This window comes from Sceloporus undulatus, chromosome 6, assembly GCF_019175285.1.
Source record: "Sceloporus undulatus isolate JIND9_A2432 ecotype Alabama chromosome 6, SceUnd_v1.1, whole genome shotgun sequence".
NCBI classification, from domain to species: Eukaryota; Metazoa; Chordata; class Lepidosauria; order Squamata; family Phrynosomatidae; genus Sceloporus; species Sceloporus undulatus.
The window spans coordinates 51490555-51510366 of record NC_056527.1 but is presented as its reverse complement, the minus strand read 5'-3'; the positions used below and the strand labels follow the sequence as shown (position 1 = coordinate 51510366).

Below are 19812 nucleotides of genomic sequence, written 5' to 3'. Positions count from 1 at the left end.
TCCAAGGTTTGAAAATGTTCAAAGAAAGTATAAATTTCAACTATCAAACCTTGATTTTCCATTTTTTTATAAGGGACACCATTTTGCTATGTCATTATATTTAATGGGACTTGAGCATCCATGGATTTTGTTATCCACGTGGGATCTTGGAACCAAACCCCAGCGTATAACAAGGCTCCACTGTATATATATGATTTATTTATATTCCGCCATTTCCTTGTGGACTCAAGGTGGATTATAAAGCAAAGGGAACAAAATACAAAACACACCCCCTCACACCAGTTACATCACAGCAAACACAATACAGTTTCTGTGTTGTGTTTTTTGTGGTGTGGCTGTATCATGAATAACACCTCGATTATGAATGCAGTTTCTTTGAATTGAATAGACCTCCACATAGATGAGTTAGGAACACACACTGTAGTCCTAAAAATGACTTTACCAGGAGATAAGTCACACTGAACTTGATATGACATGCTTCTGAGTGAATCTGAGGATTGCAGTATATATTATTCTAAGTTTGATTCGGAAGACAAAAAGTGGTGGGACAATATCCTATGTGGGAGCCATGACTTTTACCTTGATCCATCCCTTGTCTCCTATCAGAAATGTTAAGTTCTGTGATGGTGGGAATTGTACTCTACACATGCTTAGAAGGGCTTCTAGCTATATTATTATTTGGTTTGTACCAATGCTTAGTCCTAGCATTAACAATAACTTTCTTAATCTCTAGCTCAGTTTAAATTCTTATTATTCATCAGCAACGAAGATAAGTTAGAGAAGCAGGTAAGCAGAGAGAGACAGGTAGACAGACATACTTTCAGATTTCAGGTTTTCACAAAGCAGTGAATGCAGACATAAATAAAAGAAAAAATATAAAGTCATTTTTCTTAAAATATATTGCCTCTAATTAGCAATATTTAAAATCTTCTCTATTATTATTATTATTATTATTATTATTATTATTATTATTATGCAACAACAATGATGACAACGACAACGATGATGATTGTTATTATTAAACTGTAAATGATGATGGAAGTGAACAAACCTCAGGGAAAGAAGGAGAATGAATTTTGGAAGCGAACTCCCAACCACTGAGAATGCCATGTTCTTGGCACTATCAAGCTAAAATTTCCTCATAATATGAGTAGTTACAGTAAATAACTATATGAATGAGTATTGAGATGTAGTATGGAAGCCCAAAAGAAGATGTGATGAACTGGCCAAGAGATTCCCCATGAGGCTGGCCGCTGGGGAGTTAGCTAGTGTTACAATGTGTCTAGTGTGCCAGGAAACCACTGTCTGTTCAACCCACTGATGCACTGCAGTTTGTTCATATGGTTATCGGCTAACCTTGGCTTTAGGCAACATCCTTGCCTTGTTCCCCAACTGAACTTGCCACCTTATCACCACACCCACAAAGTTGTGTATTCATATGGACATTTTCACACAGAGACTGCTATTTAGGTCTGTCTTGGACATTCAACTCCACCAAATGCATCTGAGGAAGTAACCTCAAGTCTATAAAGCTTATGCTGCCAATTTCTATTTTTTCTGTTAGTGTTGAAGATGCTGCAAGATCCCTTTGCATACTTATTTTCCAGACTAACACAACTGTATCTTTGAATATTGTTTAGAATTTATCATCAACATTTTGGAGATGAAGATATATATGGTGTCAGGATGGAAAGGGATTGGTTTTAATCAAAATTGCCATTTCACACTTCACTATAAAAAAAAAGCAATCTGATTCTGATTTTCTTCTTTCATTACTTAAGGTTGCCCCTGTCATTAAAGAAAGAATGGTGAAAAAAGGCAGCATGATGTTGGGGTACCAGCCTCATCGCGGCAAAGTTAATTTCTTCCGCCAGGTAATTATCAGCCCCCAGGTGAGCCGCGAGGACATGGATTTCCTGCTGGATGAGATCAACTCTCTTGGGAAAGACTTATAGTTGATGTTCTACAACATTATTCCTTGTGTGTGTGTGTGTGTGTGTGTGTGTGTGTGTGTGTGTGTAGACTTTCAAGATTAAGAATGTATGTTGCAGAAGCCTATTGGTAGTAGCCTTAGGGCTGATGGGTCTGTATGACTGCAAACGTTTTGTTCACTGAAGTGCTAGTTAGTAAATGAAGTGTTAACATCACCAATTGTACATGATGAGTTGCACACTTATTCTCATCTGTTATGTTCTTTTCTACTTGAAACATTATTTTCGGGAGAAGTCAAAATATTACAATTTATGCTTCCCATCTTTTCTGACCTTTTGAAAGCTAATTGAATATTGTTTCAGAATTACAGTTTATATCTCTGTTGCTCAAATGTCAGCAAAGTATTTCTGAAGTATTTTAGAAGCATATTAACATTAAAGAAATTTTACAGAGATGGATGGATGGATGGATGGATGGATGGATGGATGGATGGATGGATGGTGTGTGTCTCCTGGAGGTGTATTTTTTTATGGTGTGTGGCTATTTAAAGTAAGGGTTACTGTAGTGATTAATCCATTGGTGTGTTTCTAATGATGTAAAAAGTTATCAGATTTCATCTGAGTAGAATATAAACTTGGGGGAGATAATACTAAAGATAAGGTAAATGCAATTTGAAATGTGCTCATAAGTTTCCAATAGAGACATAGTGGTGAAGCTGAAAAGACTCATGTTGGCTTCTATCACTGTCTTATTCATTTATTACAGTATGTTCTAGGCATATTCATGATCAGTTTTGCATTACTGTAGGACATCCAACTGCAAAGTTGAATTTGGATGTTACATTCATGGTGTGGTGTAATAATTTTAGAGATCTGTTTTACCTGCTGCTATCAGTTCTGTACAGCAAACAAATGTATTTATAATGCATAACAGAATTGTCCAGCTTCAGCACTGTAGTGGTACTTTTTTCACAACATATTTAAGTCTAATGAACACCAAACTCCTGGTTTTTTCATTGACTCTTTTAGTTAAATGTAATGGATAACTCTTCTGAATAAATCCAGACTATTAAAAAAAAACAGCGTTGACTACTGTCCAGTTCTTACATTCCAAACACCTCAACTTTCTCTGCGCAATGAACACTCTGATATTTTGCTACTTAGAAAAATGGAAAGAGTGAATATTACTGTGCAAACTCAGATTCTGCATTCTTCTTCCATGACTAGGATAAGGCTACTTAGAGAAAAGAAATATCTAGAAGATAGATCTCAAAAATAAGGGCAAAGGAAGAGTAGGGGAAAATATAGCATCTTCACAAGTCGGCACAGTAGAGTCCTCTAATTACATACTATAATCAGTTTGTTCAGTTTTAAATCTTGCTCTTCCTCCAAGGGGGATTCGTAACAATTTTGCATGGTTGACTAGTCTGCGAGAGTATAACTAGCCCAACCCTACCTAAGGACAATCACTGCTGAGTGGGAATTCCAAGCCAACCAACCACCATTCTATCCACTATACCACATACCAAGCTAAGAAAGATTTGTGACACATTTCTCTTTGATTTGTATGGACATCATGATTCTATCGTGTCTATATGGATATTTGGTCATTATTGTATTCTAGCTTTGTACTGGCTGTATGCCGTAATAAATAATGTAATGACTATGACCACTTCTGAGTAAAATTTTTGAATACATCAATACAAGGTTTTTGAACACATTTGTATAGAATTTTTTGGGGGGGGATTGACGGAATTAACATTGGACTTCAATTTATCATTGCTTGTGTGTTGTTAATGGACAACCAATCTAATTTATCTTTGAAAAAGGTGTGTCAATCATTTGTTTTGTTTCAATTTATTGCTATGTTCTTTCAAAGTTTTGGTAACTATTGGTCAAATAACCAGTCATTCTTTGTGCTGTTGTAATTAGGCTAGAACAATTGGCTTCTTGGTGTATCATTCAAGTATATTGGATATATAGCTTTTGTCTGAATGTTGTACCCCTCCCTGACTATTATATAGGAGAGTGTGATTAGAGATTTCTTAATTTTAGAATACTATACTCCTAGGTGTTTTTTATAAAATGTTTAGAGCATTACCACTCCCTTTCTGAAGGTTTCAGTAGCTCCTGGTTTTGTTCCAGCTCTGTTTATTGCAAAAATAATGTGAAAATACAGTGAGCCCTTTGTATCCATGGATTCTGCATCCACAGATTCAACCATCCATGGTTTGAAAATATTCCAAAAAAAACAAGAACAACAAAATGGCCCAAAGCAAATTGATTTTGCCGTTTTATATAACGCCACTCTACTACACCATTGTATATAATAAGACAAACATACACAGATTTTGGTATCCGGGTGGGGTGTCTTGGAACCAAACCCCAGCAGATACTAAGGATCCACTTTATTAAATTCTTCCCCCCCGCCCCCCCCTTCTCTCTCTCATATTTTCCTCCCTTCTCAACTGATTTCTCCCATTTGTCTCTAGAAGAAAGACATTCTGGGCTGAAGGATTTTGGGAGTTGCTGCTAAAACGTAACTTTTCCAACTTTTGATTCCTACCCCCTTCTTCCATTTTCTAAATTTCCATGACAACAGCACATAAATCAATGTGAAAGTATCCCAAGTCTTTGCAAAAGTGAATGCCCACTGAGCGGTTCCACTGCTGCTAAAACTAAATCTTCATTATCTGACTCCAAAGTGTGTCTCATGGATCCACTGGTCAGCTGGGAACTTGGGAGTGCAGAAGGCTTGATGAGTAGGTTTTCCTGTGCTCTGAGTGCAGAGAGTATTCTGATTAAGTCTGGCCTGTCCGTTTTGATAACTCAAGGGCTGTTTGGATAATAAGCATATACTACGAACCACTGTGATTCTTGGATACAATGTAGGATTGCAACAGCTTCAGCCAGACAAACTCTTCTTCTCACTTATCCCTGTGGATTTGAAATAATCTTATCCCTTAATAATGTCTGCAAATCCAGGCAGGTTATCAAACTCTGAGAAATTATCCAATCTCCAGTCTGTTGGTTGGCCAGTATCATGTGCAGGGGCGGGGGGATTATTACTTCATGCTGAAATAATGTAATTGCACATAAATTCACTAGGTCATGATTAAACATGCTAATTGCAGGCTTGGTGCAGCACTCAAAACTGCTCTAGTTGGCAAATATATTGTGTACCTCGGGTAGAAGGGGAAAAAATGGAGGATTCTCCCTCCCATTTTTAATCGAATCAAGCTCTACAAAATTGGATACTTTTGTTTCAAACATTAAATTACCTATTATTGTAATTTAGTAACTAGAAAATAATTAGAGGAGTCGTACTGAAATGCAGTAGAAAAACAAGGCAATTTTGAATGCTAACAGGAAAATTAACAAAAACAGGTTTGGGAGTAATCCAATGAACATTTCATACAGCCCTAATTGACAATATGTTAATTCCTGTACTGTGAAAGAGTGAGTGATTTTTGATACTGATGGTATGCAAAATAGGTGTGCTGGATCCAGACGTAGTCCCATGCAAGTGAGTTTGTAGAAATGGATTTTGCCACCCCACCTTCTCCTCACACTAGGCACTCCAGCACCCCAAAATTGTACAGAACAGATTGGAAGACTCCACTGAAAGGGATGTGCTGTGGAAGGAGGTGCCCTATCGTACTTAGAGAAGGCCTCTTCAGATGAAGAAGGAGAAAAGGAGAATCAAGATAACAGGCTCCAGTCAGAGCTAGAGAAGGAAAGCAACCCTATAGTGGCATTGGTAGAAGCAGAACTCTGACCATCCCAGCCAGCCCCTGCAGATCAGAAGGAGAATACAGGAGCATTTCATCCTCTGGAACATCATAATTAAAATGCCAGTTGCAAAGTGACAAGAAATGCCTGCTCCACTGTAAAAGGAAGACACTGAACCAACAAAGCTAACTGATTAGGCTGCTTTATTGCTAGCTATAAATTACTGCTAGCATTGCTGCAAACAAACAGCTTCCCTTGCAAAACTTTTTGGCTTTGTGGATCTCTGACCTCCAGCATATACCTTGAAATAATCTTTCTGTCAACTCCCATCTTGGCTTTAGACCTTGCTCAGGACTACTTTTCTCATTTGGACCTCAGACTCAGATGGTGTATGATCTCAAACTGTCCTGGTTTTCCCACTGTTTGTTCCTGTGGATTGTCAGCCCACTTACCTGGGAACTTGTCAGCCCTCAGAGGACCCCTGAAAGTTGAGCAGATGTGACTTCCATCCATAAAGTGCATCACATAAAAATGTAAGGAGGACAAATCTAGAGTTGAGCACCATTTGCCTCTGGAAAGCCCACAAGCAGGACACAAATGCAGCATCACTCTTCCACCCATGCTCTCCACCTGTCCATTGATAGATTTAACGTCCATTGATTTGTCTAAACCCCTTTTAGATCCAGGTTGAGCGCCACTGTTGCATCTTGTAATTGTTGTGAATGCAACAGTTTAAATGTACACTCTATGAACAAGTACCATTTTACCTTTATGGTTTTGAATATCCTGGATCCAGTGCACACTGAAACAGTGACTTAAATACGCCCAGCTCTACTAATGGTGCCTGTGCACCATTCTGCCACAGCCCCACCCACACGGGGCATGCGACAATGATGCATGGGCATCTGCATGCCCAAACGGCACTCACCAGAAGTGGCAGCATCAGGAAAAAACAATAATGCTAGGAAAAGTGGAGGGAAGTAGAAAGAGAGGAAGGCCACATCCTATATGGATAGACTCTATTAAGGAGGTCACAAGTATGAATTTGCAGGACTTGAGCAGAGCAGTGGAGCTTAGGGAGTCTTGGAGATGTCTCATCTACAGGGTTGCCATGGGTTGAGATCGACTCGAGGGTGGATAGCAACATCTAACAAAAAAGAATTCAGAACTTTATGACAACAACTACCAACCTCTTTGGAAAAAAATTAAAAGAGAATTGGAGAGATGGTTGAGCTTGAAAAGTCTGGTGAATTTTAAATATGTTTAAAAAGCTGCTGTTGACTACTCCATCTTCATTTCATAATTCATTTCAGACTGTTTTTATCCTGGTACATCCAATGATTCAATTAGTTAAATCTGTTAAAGTCAAACTAAATTATATGACAGTGATGATAAGGACATCATACTTGGAGAGGGTGCTTTTTCTTTATTCTGTCAACAAACTAACCAGTGATGTAGGAGCAAGCTTTATTATTACTAAAAGTCCAAGTGGTGAGATTCTTCCCCATGCTTCCTCTGGTTCTTCTTAAGGCATTTGGTGATTTGGGCTAGTGAAAACTTCATTCTCATGGCCTCATACATTCTCAAACAGAATGAGAATATGAGTGGATGATGCAATTGCACCTTTGGATCCAACCCCAATACCTGCAGCAGTTAATGCATAGCTACTGGAAGTGAATATTGTGAATTCTTAATTATTGTAGGCAGAAAGAAAGAAAGAAAGAAAAAATGAAAGAAGCAATGTCAATTTAATGAAAGTATGGTATGCAGCTCACAGTGCATGTAATTTCTTCTTCATTACTGCTGGCTGTCAATTAACATAGTCATTAAAACTAAATTCATACTAAAAACATGGGGGGAAATGGAATTACAAATGTATGCAGATTGTTCAACATAGCCTTTAATGTGCTCCTGCAAAATAATTACTAGTAATGTTTGTGATGCTGCTATGGCTGCTGCAGGAGTGGCTGTGATTATAAAAGCCATTGCCATAATTAACACAATAATTAGTTTATAAGGAATCATGTGCGGAAAGGAAATGGAACCCTTTTTACTTATTTATTCTTTTTAAAAGATATTTTCTGCTCCTTGAGATACTCTTAAACAGCATTCAAAAGAAAGTCATGCAAAGTCATTAAAATGTATGCATGTGTTTACAATATTCATATACCGCCCAATTAACAATGCCTTTTGGGCAGTGTGCAGTAAAAATTAAAATCCACTATACAATCAGCACAAAATAAAATAACCAAAGATACTAAGAATAAAAATAAGACACTAAAAATAAAATTTAACAGTAACAAAAATAATTTTAAAATGATCTTAAACCATGGGGGAAATCTTTAAAACAACTTCAACTGGATATGAAAAGCTATAATAACTAGACAGGCCTTTCTGGGATAGAAGTTCCTCTCAGTCTGGTTACCACTGCTGAAAGGCCTTTCTTCTGGTAGATACCTCCTGCAGAACATGGGAAAGTAACTGTTTGCGCTACAAGTCCCAGCATCTCCAAATGACAGGGAGATTCTAGGATTTGTGATTTAAAATAAGTGTTTCCAGATTCTGGCCTGTACCGCATTTGACCTCAAGTGGACCTTCTAGTAACTGAGCCCAAAGCCATTCAAAGCTATCAAGGTGAAAGAAGACATGCACTTTGAACTGGGCCTGGAAAAAGACTGGCAGCCAGTACTGGTGGAAAAGCACTGGTATGATAGGAGCAAAACAGCCTGTCCCAGTGTACAGTCTTGCTGTCTGGTGTTGGAACAGGTGATCTGTCCAAACCATTGGCAGAGGCAGCCTGATATATATAACTCATCGCAGTGACTGAAACAGAAGACTACCTGAGCATGGATAGATTGTCTCACCCTCACTTGCTGGCGAGGAGGTTGCAAATAATCATACTCCTTGAAACTTGATTAGAGCCTGAACAGTCTTCCTTCTTCTGATCTTGCTGATGGTTGTTAAGGTGGGCTGGGGGCATTTTATGTATTCTTACACGGGAGCCAGTGTGACATAGTGGTTTGAGTGTTGAACTCTAGAGACCAAGGTTCGATTCAAAGTTTGAACATGAAACCCGCTGAGAAAATCACATGCTCTAAGCCTCAGGGGAAGGCATCTTAGGGTCATTGTAACTCAGATAAATTCAGAAAGGACTTAAGGGCACACAACAACAACAACATCAATTCTGAATCTATACCTCTAAGTTATAAATCTGTACATCCAACACAGAACGCTATCCATTACATGGTGAGGAGATGGGTCAAAGGGAAAGTTCCTATCATGTTAAAGAAAGCCCTTTTCTGCCTTCATAGTCCTATGCTTCAGTTGGTCTCTGCTATCAGAAAGAGATTTGGGAGGGAAAACCTGATTGACATACTAATTAGAAGTTGCTAGCAGAAAGGTTTGGAACACATCTATAGGATGGCAAAGTCATGATACTGAATTAATTGGAAAATATGCAGAGCGATTGCTTTACCTGATTTTCAAGGCTGCAAGAGATTAAAGGGCCATTCCCCCAGGCTTGAACTTAACATCATTCATCCATTGTGGCAACACTTGCTAACCTTGTGATGTTGAAAAATTTTGGCTGGTAATCCCTAGCAATAAGCCTTAACAACAGATATGCGCCTTTGGGGAAAACAAACAATTGTGTACTTTTTTTGGGGGGGGGGAACTATATATTCTCTCACACTTCGTATAGCTAGGATTAGTTGCATACTGTGTGATGGTGAGAAAAAATAATCAGGAGCAAATCAAAACATGATAGGAACATACTGCTGCTGTTCCCAGGACAACTGGGATTTTACTACAAGGAGATAGAGAGGGGAAAGACACATTCTGGCTCTAGCAATGTGCAGCTGTGTAGCCCCAAAGATATGTGCTCTTTCTAAATTATTGTAGGGTTCCAGTACTTTGCTTCCAGGTTCTGTATAACAGACAAAACAAATGTGATGTTAAATGGTGTACAGATATTGAACATTTATTTGTAGTTATTACTTGCTGTCAAGTTGACTTCAATGTATCACAATCCTATGAATGAAAGACCTCTATGAGCCCCTTTCAACTACAGCTCAGGTCTTGCAGACTCAGGGTTGTGGTTTCCTTGATTCCTTGAGTCTTCCCACCTGTAATCCAGACTCCTTCTTTTCCTTCTGCCTTCTTACCAAGCATTATTATATTTTCTAGTGAGTCATGCCTTTTCATGATATGGCTAAAGTACAACTGTCTCAGTTTAGTGATTTTGGCTTCTAGGGAGAGTTCAGTCTTGATTTACTTTACTCCATTTTTTTTGTCTTTTTTAGCAGTCCACAGTATCTGTAGAACTCTTCTCTGGCACATTTCAAATTAGTTGATTTTCTTCCTATCAGCTTTCTTCACTGTCCAGCTTTTACAACCATACATAGAAATTGGAAATGCAATGGCATGGATAATCTTAACTTTAGTATACAAAGATATTACTTTACACTTGATAACACTGTCTAGATTTCTTCATAGCTGCCTTTTCAAGTCCTAGTCTTCTTCACCTCTATTTATTTATTTAAATTAATTTCTTATATATGTGTGTGTTGTTGTTATGCACCTTCAAATCATTTCCAACTTACTCAAAAGCCACCTATCAGCAAGTTTTCTTGGCAAGATTTGTAGAGAGGGGATTTACCTTTGCTTTCCTCTGAAGATGAGAGCATGTGACTTGGGCAAGGTCATCCAGTGGATTTCCATGGCTGGGTGAAGATTCAAACCCTTGTCTTCAGTCGTAGTCCACTGCTCAATACAGGACACCACAGTGGCTCTCTTTATTTCTATATTGCCTCCCAACTCACAAGAACATGTCATAACACACCCTGCTAGCAGGAGAAGGCTCAGCACTCCTCTTCAGTGCCTTAAAAATTCCCATCTGGTTTTTTTTTTTGGGGGGGGGGGTAGTGCATTTATTTATTTATTTATTTAGCTTTATATCCTGCTTTTCTCCCCAAATGGGATATGATAGCAGTGGGAGATGTAGCTACAAAGACATGGATTGCATCCATACTGCAGAAATAATCCAGGTCGATACCACTTTCACTGCCTATGGCTCAATGATATGGAATTCTGGGAACTGTAGTTTATTGTGACACCAGAGCTCTTGGACAGAGGCTTAAATGGCTCACAAAACTACAATTCCCAGAATTCCATAGCTCTGAGCCATTGCAATTAAACTGGTGTCAACAATGGTAACAGCCCCATAGCTGTTCCTTTGACTCCCCCAGGCATTCTCCACTCCTGAAGGACAGAATATTGTATGCTGATTCTCTGCCCCTATACTGGCCCGCTGTCTTAAGGTATGGTGGAGGAGTTTACCCTGTAAGATTATTTCTACAGTGTGGATGATAATCTTGGCCACAGTCTGTCCCTCGTTTTTAAAGCAGAAGAGCACAGTTAGGAAGGCATACTGGAACACAGGACAGAAGCTGATACCTTAACCTTCATTTTGGACTTCTTTCCTCAGATACCTCAGAGACCTTGGCCTGCAGTAAGGGATTGTGCAGGTTGTAAGACAAAAGCATCTGGTGGGCTTACATTTTCCTACAACAGCCATGATGAACCTCTTGCTCTGCTTGCTGGAGGGAAATGATTGTTGTCATCAGCCCGAGAGTTACTCTTTGTAAACATTCTTAAGACATTTTGGTAGGGATGGATAAGACCTCCAAACAAAATTGTAGCCTCATATAATCTAAAACATTTTATTTATACAAAAATATGGTAAGTGCTTGAAACATTTGATAAACATGATTATATATGTTCACATTCCTATTTTCATACATGTTGTACAATGGATGTGTTCCATGGAAGAAGTAAAAAAAATTCCCTTTACATGGAATAGTACAAAAAGTTAAAGAGTTGTCAGGAGCTACTGGATGTTCTCCCTCTTCATCTTTGGCATTGCATGAGAAATATCAAGCACAACACTGTTTTGGAGTGGAGACCCACAGTGCATCTACACTGCAAATATAAACCAATGTCAAGCCAGTCTGGCTCTCATAAGAACAAAATGAGCCCTGATCGATCAGGCCAAAAGTTGAGGACTAGCTCTAACCTTGGGCAGAATGACAACTGACTCAGGTGACAACTGCTGAGGAGGGGCAGTGACAGCCCCATAGATGTTCCCTTGACCGCCTACACATTTCCTACTCCTGAAGTACAGAACATTGTATGATGGTTCTCTGCCCCTATATTGGCCTGCTGTCTTAAACCATGGTGGAGGAGTTTACACTGTAAGCTTTCACCACCATCCCAGTGTTCATAGAATTGGGGAAGGGTACCTTGGCCTTTGCCTCAGGCAGAAAAATGCATGGGCCAAAGTCCAATTGACCCTTACCAATGTCCACTTAATACAACATCTTGCTTCTCAGAGCTGATTCCTCTGAGAAGTCTACAAATATGTCATGAAGACAACAGTGTTCTTGTGCTAAAGCTCTCCACCAAATGGTATTCACCGGTAGACTGCTTCTGAGCTAGGAAGTAAAATATGATGGTAAAGATGAGTAGGCATAAATGGACCTTTCTAGGACATGGGGGAAGGCAGGCTTTTTTAGATTATAGGGCCCAGATGCTCCAAGGCAGCATAGTCATGCTGACTGGGAAGTGTATGGCACCTGTAGTCTTAAAAAAAAAGGGAATTTGTCTAAACACTGAATTTTCCTCCATGAATTTGTCCAATCCACCTTCAAAATCTGCCTGAACTATGTTTTCATGGCTATCTAGGAATCCTGGAACTTTTCCTTTCTCGCTGTTGTGGCAGGGAGATGTGAATGGGTGTGGGTGAGGAGGACATGACCCAATTCAAAGTGCTAGTCTCAGCTAGAGAGGATCTCTGGAATCAATTCCGGAGCACTACGTTAAAACCTACGTAAATCCCATTGACGTACTAGAACTAGCTTTTGCATTTAGGCCATCTCTTCTGAAAACAATGGTTTAGATTTGAAGTGGAAAAGCACACTATATGTTCCAGTTTGGATTGAAGCTCCCTGTTTTTGTTTGTTTGTTTGTTTGTTTCTTCCATAAATGCAGCTGATTTCCAGGATGCTACCCTGGGAAACCACCACTAGAGGTCAGTAGAACTCACCTCACTTTAGCAACATTTCAATCCCGTATATACCCGTCTTACCAGTAGCTCCACAGTTCAGTACATAGCCCGTTGCTATTAAGTCTGGATTCCATTTTCTGGGGCTTTGCCCACTTAATGCTTAAATATTTCTAGAATTTTTTCAATATAAAAACAGACACAAAAAGCTTTCTTTTAAAAAATAAATATTTCCACCATAAAATTTTAACTCCTATGTGAATATACGTCTTCTTCCCTATTGGATACACAAAGCAAGAGTTTCTCTGGGGGAGAATTGCACATGAGAGACTTTTTGTGTACTTTGGAGGGTGTTGTCTTCCACAGATTGATTTAAACTGTGTACAGTACTGGCAACAAATTCTTGGTCTCTATTCAGAAGCAAACAGAAGGCACCTGAAACCAGATTTGGAGATCCCCCCCCCCAAATTTAGAGTGTTACATTTTTGGTAACTCTCAGAATCTTCCAGTCAACATGGCATGTGGCTATGCTGACTGGTGAATTCTGGAATGGTACTCCCCAAAAGAGACTTTTTCCAAGCCCTGCTCAAGACCGAGACAAACTCAGCACCCTGATGGTCTAGCAAAAAAGTACTGTTTGAAATCCCATCATTTAAAATTCCACAAGAGGCCAGCTCCAAATCTAAATATTTTGGAAGACTCAAAGAATGTAAGCCATGCCTGTGGGGATCAGTTTAGGAATGTGCTAATATCGCCAGCAGCTCTGAAGAGCAGCGGTCAGAGGTTGGCTACAATGCGCACAAAAAGGAAGACCAAAGACAATGCTTGCCTGTAGCGCAGGGGCAAACCTTTTCCAGAGCATCACAGAAATCCAGACACTCCGGAAGGTATTGATGTGCTGTTCTCTCCTTTCATACTGGGCATGAAATCAAGTGTGAACTTAAGGGCTCAAGAAACTAGACATGATGTTACTAAATCCCAGAAAGGGAGGGTGGGAGCGGAGAAAAGTCTACTTTTTTGTCAGAATGCACAGCAAATGTAAAACATCTGTTTCAATTATAGTTGGCTCTGCCTGATTTTATAAAGCAAGGGGCTGGGAAACCTCCTTTCTTTCTCTCTTCCCATATGCAGGCTATTCACAAGAAGTGCAAGTTCAAAGAAAGGGAGGAAGGGGGAACTAATGATCCTTTGTACAGACATGGAAGAAAAAGAAAAATACAGTTTTCCAAATTCCATGAAGGTCTGGAAAGGAAAAAATAGATTTCAGTCCAGAAATGGTTCCCTGAATCTGCAAAACTGTAATATATTCAGGAATCAGCTGAACAGTCATTGCATAGTTGTGTACGTGTGTGTGAGAGAGAGCTTTAACATGATCTGAGCTTGAAAAAAATTACTTTTCCATGGCTATGCTGTCTGGAAGATTTTGCTAGTTGTGGTCCAAGAAAGCAGCTTTGTCCAAGTTCTAAATATGGGCCAAACTCTCAGCATTTGTGAACTTTTCTGTTCCTCAATAGCAAAAACTAAATGCAGCAATGTATACTATTTATACAGTGTAGTGTGTTACTACTGTTTTCCTGATTCAGGTTGTGGTGAGTAAGGCACTTCTGCTGCCAGTATTGCAAAGAATATCCTAGCAATCCTTTCCTATCCAGTGTCCTGGCAGATTCTCTGCAGAGGTTTGCTGTGTGTATATATAGATATAGATATATACATACATATGTAAAATTGCTCTTCCATAGACATATGCAGGCATTGATAAAGTGCAAACACGATTGGCGTTTTATATGATCTCCTTTGCTCAGGGAAGCACCAAAGTAGCTCTTCCTATGACACAGTCAAGGGAACTGTTGCTCTGGCATGATGGTTTGCCCATCATGGCTTCCTCATGGCTTCTTTTCCATGGGAGCTGCAGTGTTGAAGGAGAGGTGAGATTTTCAGTGCCACAGAAAGTACACCCAAGACATCTTCCTGTTCCAGGACTGTGTACATAAGAACACAAGAGCAGCTTTTCTCTTCTGTGCAAGTTTTGCTCTGTTGGTTGTTAGTTGGCACTGTTCACTGAGCCCTCCTCGGGGATCTTCTCTTCAGAGCTGCTTCTTCCAGAGAGACTGTCCTGGTACTCAAAATCATTGAACCGTTCAACTACACACTGAGCAGTGAGCCGCGCCTCGGGGTCATGGTCCCAGCACTCGACAAGAGTCTCACACACTTTTTGGATGCCCTGAAATATGCCAATAAAAAGCAATTGAACACACTTAAAAAACAGGAACGATACAACACTGCAAGGTCAACACACACAAGGCAGGGTATTAATGTCTGCAAGGTGTGTAAATTCACACAGAATCTACTTACATGGTATTGGTGTCACTACACTGAAAGGATGCTAATAATATGTAAGAAAACACAGCTTGCTAAATTGAAACCATACATGCTTAAGGGAAAATAGAAAATACAAATGGTAGCAACCACTGTTGTTACTTATATCATCCACCTTTTCAGTCAAGAGGAAATAAGTTTGAACCAAAGGGTTCCAGGATTAAGATATACATTTTACACAGAGAGGCTGTGGATAGACAACAGCTTGGAACAAATGCCGATTTAAAGTTTTCTCTTCCTTTTTGTGGTAGTATGAATTACTTGAGAGCCAGCATGGTGTAGTGATTTGAGTGTTGGTTTATGACTCAGGAGATCAGGGTTTAATGTCTTGTTTCTCCATGGAAACCCACTGGTTGACTTTAAGTGAGTCATACACTCTCAGCCCCAGAAAACCCCATGATTAGTTTGCCTTAAGGTTGCCAGAAGTCAGAAACTAATTGAAGGAACACAGCAACAAAAACATAATCTTCCTAGTACTTTGGGGGTCAAAATAATTCTGGATCAGCTGGTAGCATAACTATGCTGCTGGAGAGAAGGCAACAGCCAAGGAGAAAGGGAAAAGGTATTGAAGGTATGCAGCAACAATGTCAGTTCCCACAGTGCCAGTTTCTTGAAAGCATGGCTTCCAAGGGATCCACAGAACTGAGAGAGTACGATAAGGCTGGCTCAGGCATTCACCTGTCCCATGGCACAGATTATTATCCAATCCATTCTTTCCCAGACTGATTTGGTTCTGTAGAAACCCCTCTGCACTGATGCCAGTTACCCAAGAAATACATGGCCCTTTACCTGCACAAAGATAATTAAACTGTTAGAGTAAAGGACCATTACAGTACATTAGTGCTATGCCCCAATACGATCAAGCCTTCGAACTACAACATCTTGAATCCCCTTACACATGGCTACTCAATCAAAAGATAAGAATAATGTTTCCAAGTTCTGCAATTCCCACTGTACATCATCACCACTCAACATTGTGGCTATTTTTTTCAATGACAGATCTGTGGGATGGTGTATATAAGAGTACAGACTGGACTTTTGCAAGGTCTAGAGCTGCTTTGTATATTCATGGTACTGGGAAGGCTCAAATTAAAGGGTGCATGCTGAACTGGCTGTTCAGGCACTATAGTTGGGAAGGACTTTCCAAATCTGGAAAGATCAAGGGAACTACAAGACATGTGAACATTCAGTTCTGCTGGGGGAAAAGAAAACCCTTCCTACTCATTAGTTTAAAAAATGGTTCTACTTTCCATGACACTGAAATATTGGATCTTTCTCACTGTCAGGAACAAGGCATATCTGGGAAATAGAATTTTTGAATCCTAGCCATCTACTAAGGAAATAGCTCAGGAAGTATGGAGTGCACATTGGCTCAAATCCTAAATAGTATGAATGGAAGCTCACCCCTCCAACCTCTTGTACTTCTAAAAGCTTTTGGATAGCCTATAGGGCATGAGAAGAAACAAATTCAGCAAGGGATGGGGGGGATGGGTTTGTCTCCAGTTGGATGGTGCTCATGAAAGGTAGCCCCACTAGACTATGGGTAATCTCACCATCTTTACTCCCCCCACACAAAACAAGAGGGTTTCTTAGCCCAACAGACATCGTTTTTACAGGGGTGCAAGTTTTACTAAGTCATTGTATATAACGAGACTTGAGCATCCATAGATTTTGGTATCTACTGGAACCAAAGCCCAGTGGATACCAAGGGCCCACTGTAATGTAATTACCTCATAACACATATGTCAATGGTACAATGATATTGGGAAATATACAAATGCATTTTAAATTTTCTTCATATTGGAATTACTGACTCTGAAGTTAAATTAAATATTAAACATTAACTTGAAATTCAGTAGTACAACAAATCTCATTAAGAAGGGGAGGGCAAAGAGTGCTGTGTACAATCAATTTCAAAGGTTTGTATTATGAATAATGGTTACTTTATGAAAATACAAACAAATAGGAAGAACATGCATATATTATAGTAAGGCTAGTATTGCACCAACTGTTGGTGGTTTTCAGCTTAAAAGGCAACCAGCAAATATCAAAGGGTTGATTTCCAGTGAATTTCCAATGACATTTGATTCATATATTGCTAAACTGACCAGATGCCCATACAGCAGTTCATCCTGAGTTGCCCAGGTTTTCCCCACAAGGAAAATTCATATGTAAAGCAAAATGAAAATGAAATTCTAAACAATCAGTGTTTGTGCAGTTATAAGCACTTTGACATGGCACATCTTAATGATTAAGCACAAGGAGATTATAGAACTTGGTAAAGTTTCTTTTTGGAATTACAACCCCTGGAACCCTGTCTGCAAGATTCTGCTAGTCATAGCTCAGAGAGGAGATAGAGAGTGGCAATCTTGTCATCTTTGCTAATATCGGTGTGCTTAATAATTACCAGTAGTTCACGAGCACAGGATGATCCTCTTACCTGATGGTTGAGCCATGAGCTAGGAATCTCTGGTCTCCCTCTGTCTCTCAAAACATTGTCCTTCATGCTTTCAACACAAGGATGTTCTCTCACTTTAGAACCAAATGGGGGCTCATAATCTTTAACTTCTGCCGAAAGAATGAGCAAACAAGAAGGTTCAGTTCAGCTTGTAGGCCAAGATCACAAAGAGCTGCTCTTTTCTCTTTAGAATGTTATGGTCATTCTTGAACCTGGACCAAGCAACAAGTACTAAGCACCACAGCTCACTTTTTCTAGCATTTTATCCAAATATAAGATTATCTAGATGCTTATCTGCTTGAATAAGTGGTATAGTCACAATGATAAAGGTAGACCAGGGATCCACTTTTGGACACTCTCTACTGGGGAAGGGGGGCAGAGGGCGGGATGTACAGCTGAGCCTGGCCTAACCAAAAGTCTATAGCTCTGCAAGAAGGCTGGATCTGAGGAGTGGGCACCAAATTCTCTACACAGGGTTGGTCCTAAAGCAAACAGTGCCTTGAAAAAGGAATACTTTCAGTCACTCACCACCACCAGTACATACACACATCTGTTTTTCAGTCTACCCATGGTGTCCCTATAGTACTCATACTGCTTGGTAAATAAAGCCCTATCCAAATTCTTTTTACAGAGAACAAATGACATCAAACTGGGAACTGAAAAAGAAATGCATTCATATTTTATATCCTGTCCTTCTCCCATGCATGCAAACATGCATCCAAAGTTCATTAGTAGACATTTTGGCAGGAACTTCGTTTTTGTAGATCACATCCAAAAAACCTGTAGAAACTTAAAGGGAAGGGAAGGTAAAAGGATATTTGTTGTTATTCATTCACACTTTTCTTGTCCCTGCTGACAATGCATCAATCAATACTGAGTCACTAAGGTCACCTCTAAAACTCATTATCTTGGCATCCAGAATGAATGCCCCACTCACCTACCTCTAAGGCCTTACTTTGAAATCTTACTTCTTTTTGCAGATGAATGAGATACTATTATGGCATATTTTGGAACAATACCAGAGAGAATCAGTTGTGTAGTGGTAAGAATTTGGGAGATATGGGTTCACATCTCTGCTGAGCTATGAAACCTACTAGGAAAGGTCTTCCTCAATTTGACCTACCTCAAAAGATTGTTTAAAAGAAAATTTAAGGAGGAAGGGATCCATGTATACTGTCTTGAGTTCACTGAAGGAAGGGTAGGACATAATTGTAATCAATTAATAAAACTAAACTCTAAAACAGAAGAACCCAACACAAATCTTGTAGAGGATCCCAAGGAGATAAAAATCTCCATGCATTTCTCACCTGTAAATCACTGAACCCAGGCCCAAACTGGGAGGGCTCACAGTACTTCAAGCAAATGCTGAAAAGGGATTTCTTTGTTTGTTTTGAAATCTTGCCTCAGCTCTGGAACAGCCATTAAAAAGAAATTAAGTCCAACGAAATAAAGGGGGTACGCATCCATGTCTGCCCACATTCATAGACTACAGTTTTGGTTTTTACTATGGTCCAAAACACACTGGAGAAATAATCCAGTTTGAGACCACTTTAATTGCCCTGGCTCAATGCTAGGGAACTCTGGGGACTGCAGTTTTGTGAGACATTTACCCTTTTCTGTCAGAGAGCATGGTGCCACAATAAACTACAATTACCAGGATTCCCTAGCACTGAGCCAGGGCAAAATCAAACTTGATTATTTCTGCAGTGTGTTTTGGACCTATGTTATTAGCTTCACATAGAAAAAATAATATGAGACCTCAAATAAATGTAAAGAAAAAAAAAAACCCAACAGAAATATTTCCCCAACTCTGTGCAGCAAAAAGAAAGCTGTTATTAATGTAGATTTCCATATAACACAGAAATGATTGTACTGTCTTTGAAAATGCATGTAGAATTTATTCACACACCTAATGAATCTTTGGCAGAGGTAAGAGAATTTAACGCTTGGCCTTTTCTGTGGCTCATTATTATTTTTTTTCCTCTCTCGGAAAGAACTGAAGGAAGTTGGCAGTTCAGAAAAGAAAAGAAAAGATGAAAGGTACCTTCAGGAATGCAGTTAAACCATAATGGCAACTAAAGTGGCAGTCCTGAAGTGCTTTGAACTGACAAAATCTTACCAAAGCTGAAACATCTTTCATGGCTAAGGTTTGGATCCATGTATGATTGTCATCCAAGGAATATGTGAAATTGCCTTATACCAAGCCAGACCATCAGGCTATCTATCTCAGTATTATTTACACTGGCTGGAAGTGG

The 19812-nt window shown here is 39.5% G+C and overlaps 2 protein-coding genes across 3 annotated transcripts in view; one reads left to right on the top strand and one right to left on the bottom strand.

The window, feature by feature from the left end:
• GADL1 (glutamate decarboxylase like 1) overlaps positions 1–3011 on the top strand; it is a 125718-nt gene extending 122707 nt beyond the window's left edge. Inside the window, 1 exon segment of the mRNA XM_042475562.1 lies at positions 1782–3011. Within this exon segment, the coding sequence (XP_042331496.1) occupies positions 1782–1955 (174 nt within the window). The 3' untranslated portion in view covers positions 1956–3011.
• An 8348-nt stretch (positions 3012–11359) lies between these two features.
• The window catches only part of TGFBR2 (transforming growth factor beta receptor 2), a 62856-nt gene continuing 54403 nt past the window's right edge, over positions 11360–19812 (bottom strand). For both annotated transcript variants that reach the window (XM_042475246.1, XM_042475247.1), the window contains exons 6-7: positions 17540–17667; positions 11360–14944 (exon numbers count right to left, since the gene is read on the bottom strand). In XM_042475246.1, the coding sequence (XP_042331180.1) occupies positions 14765–14944; positions 17540–17667 (308 nt within the window). In that variant the 3' untranslated portion in view covers positions 11360–14764. The remainder of the gene's footprint in view (positions 14945–17539; positions 17668–19812) is intronic.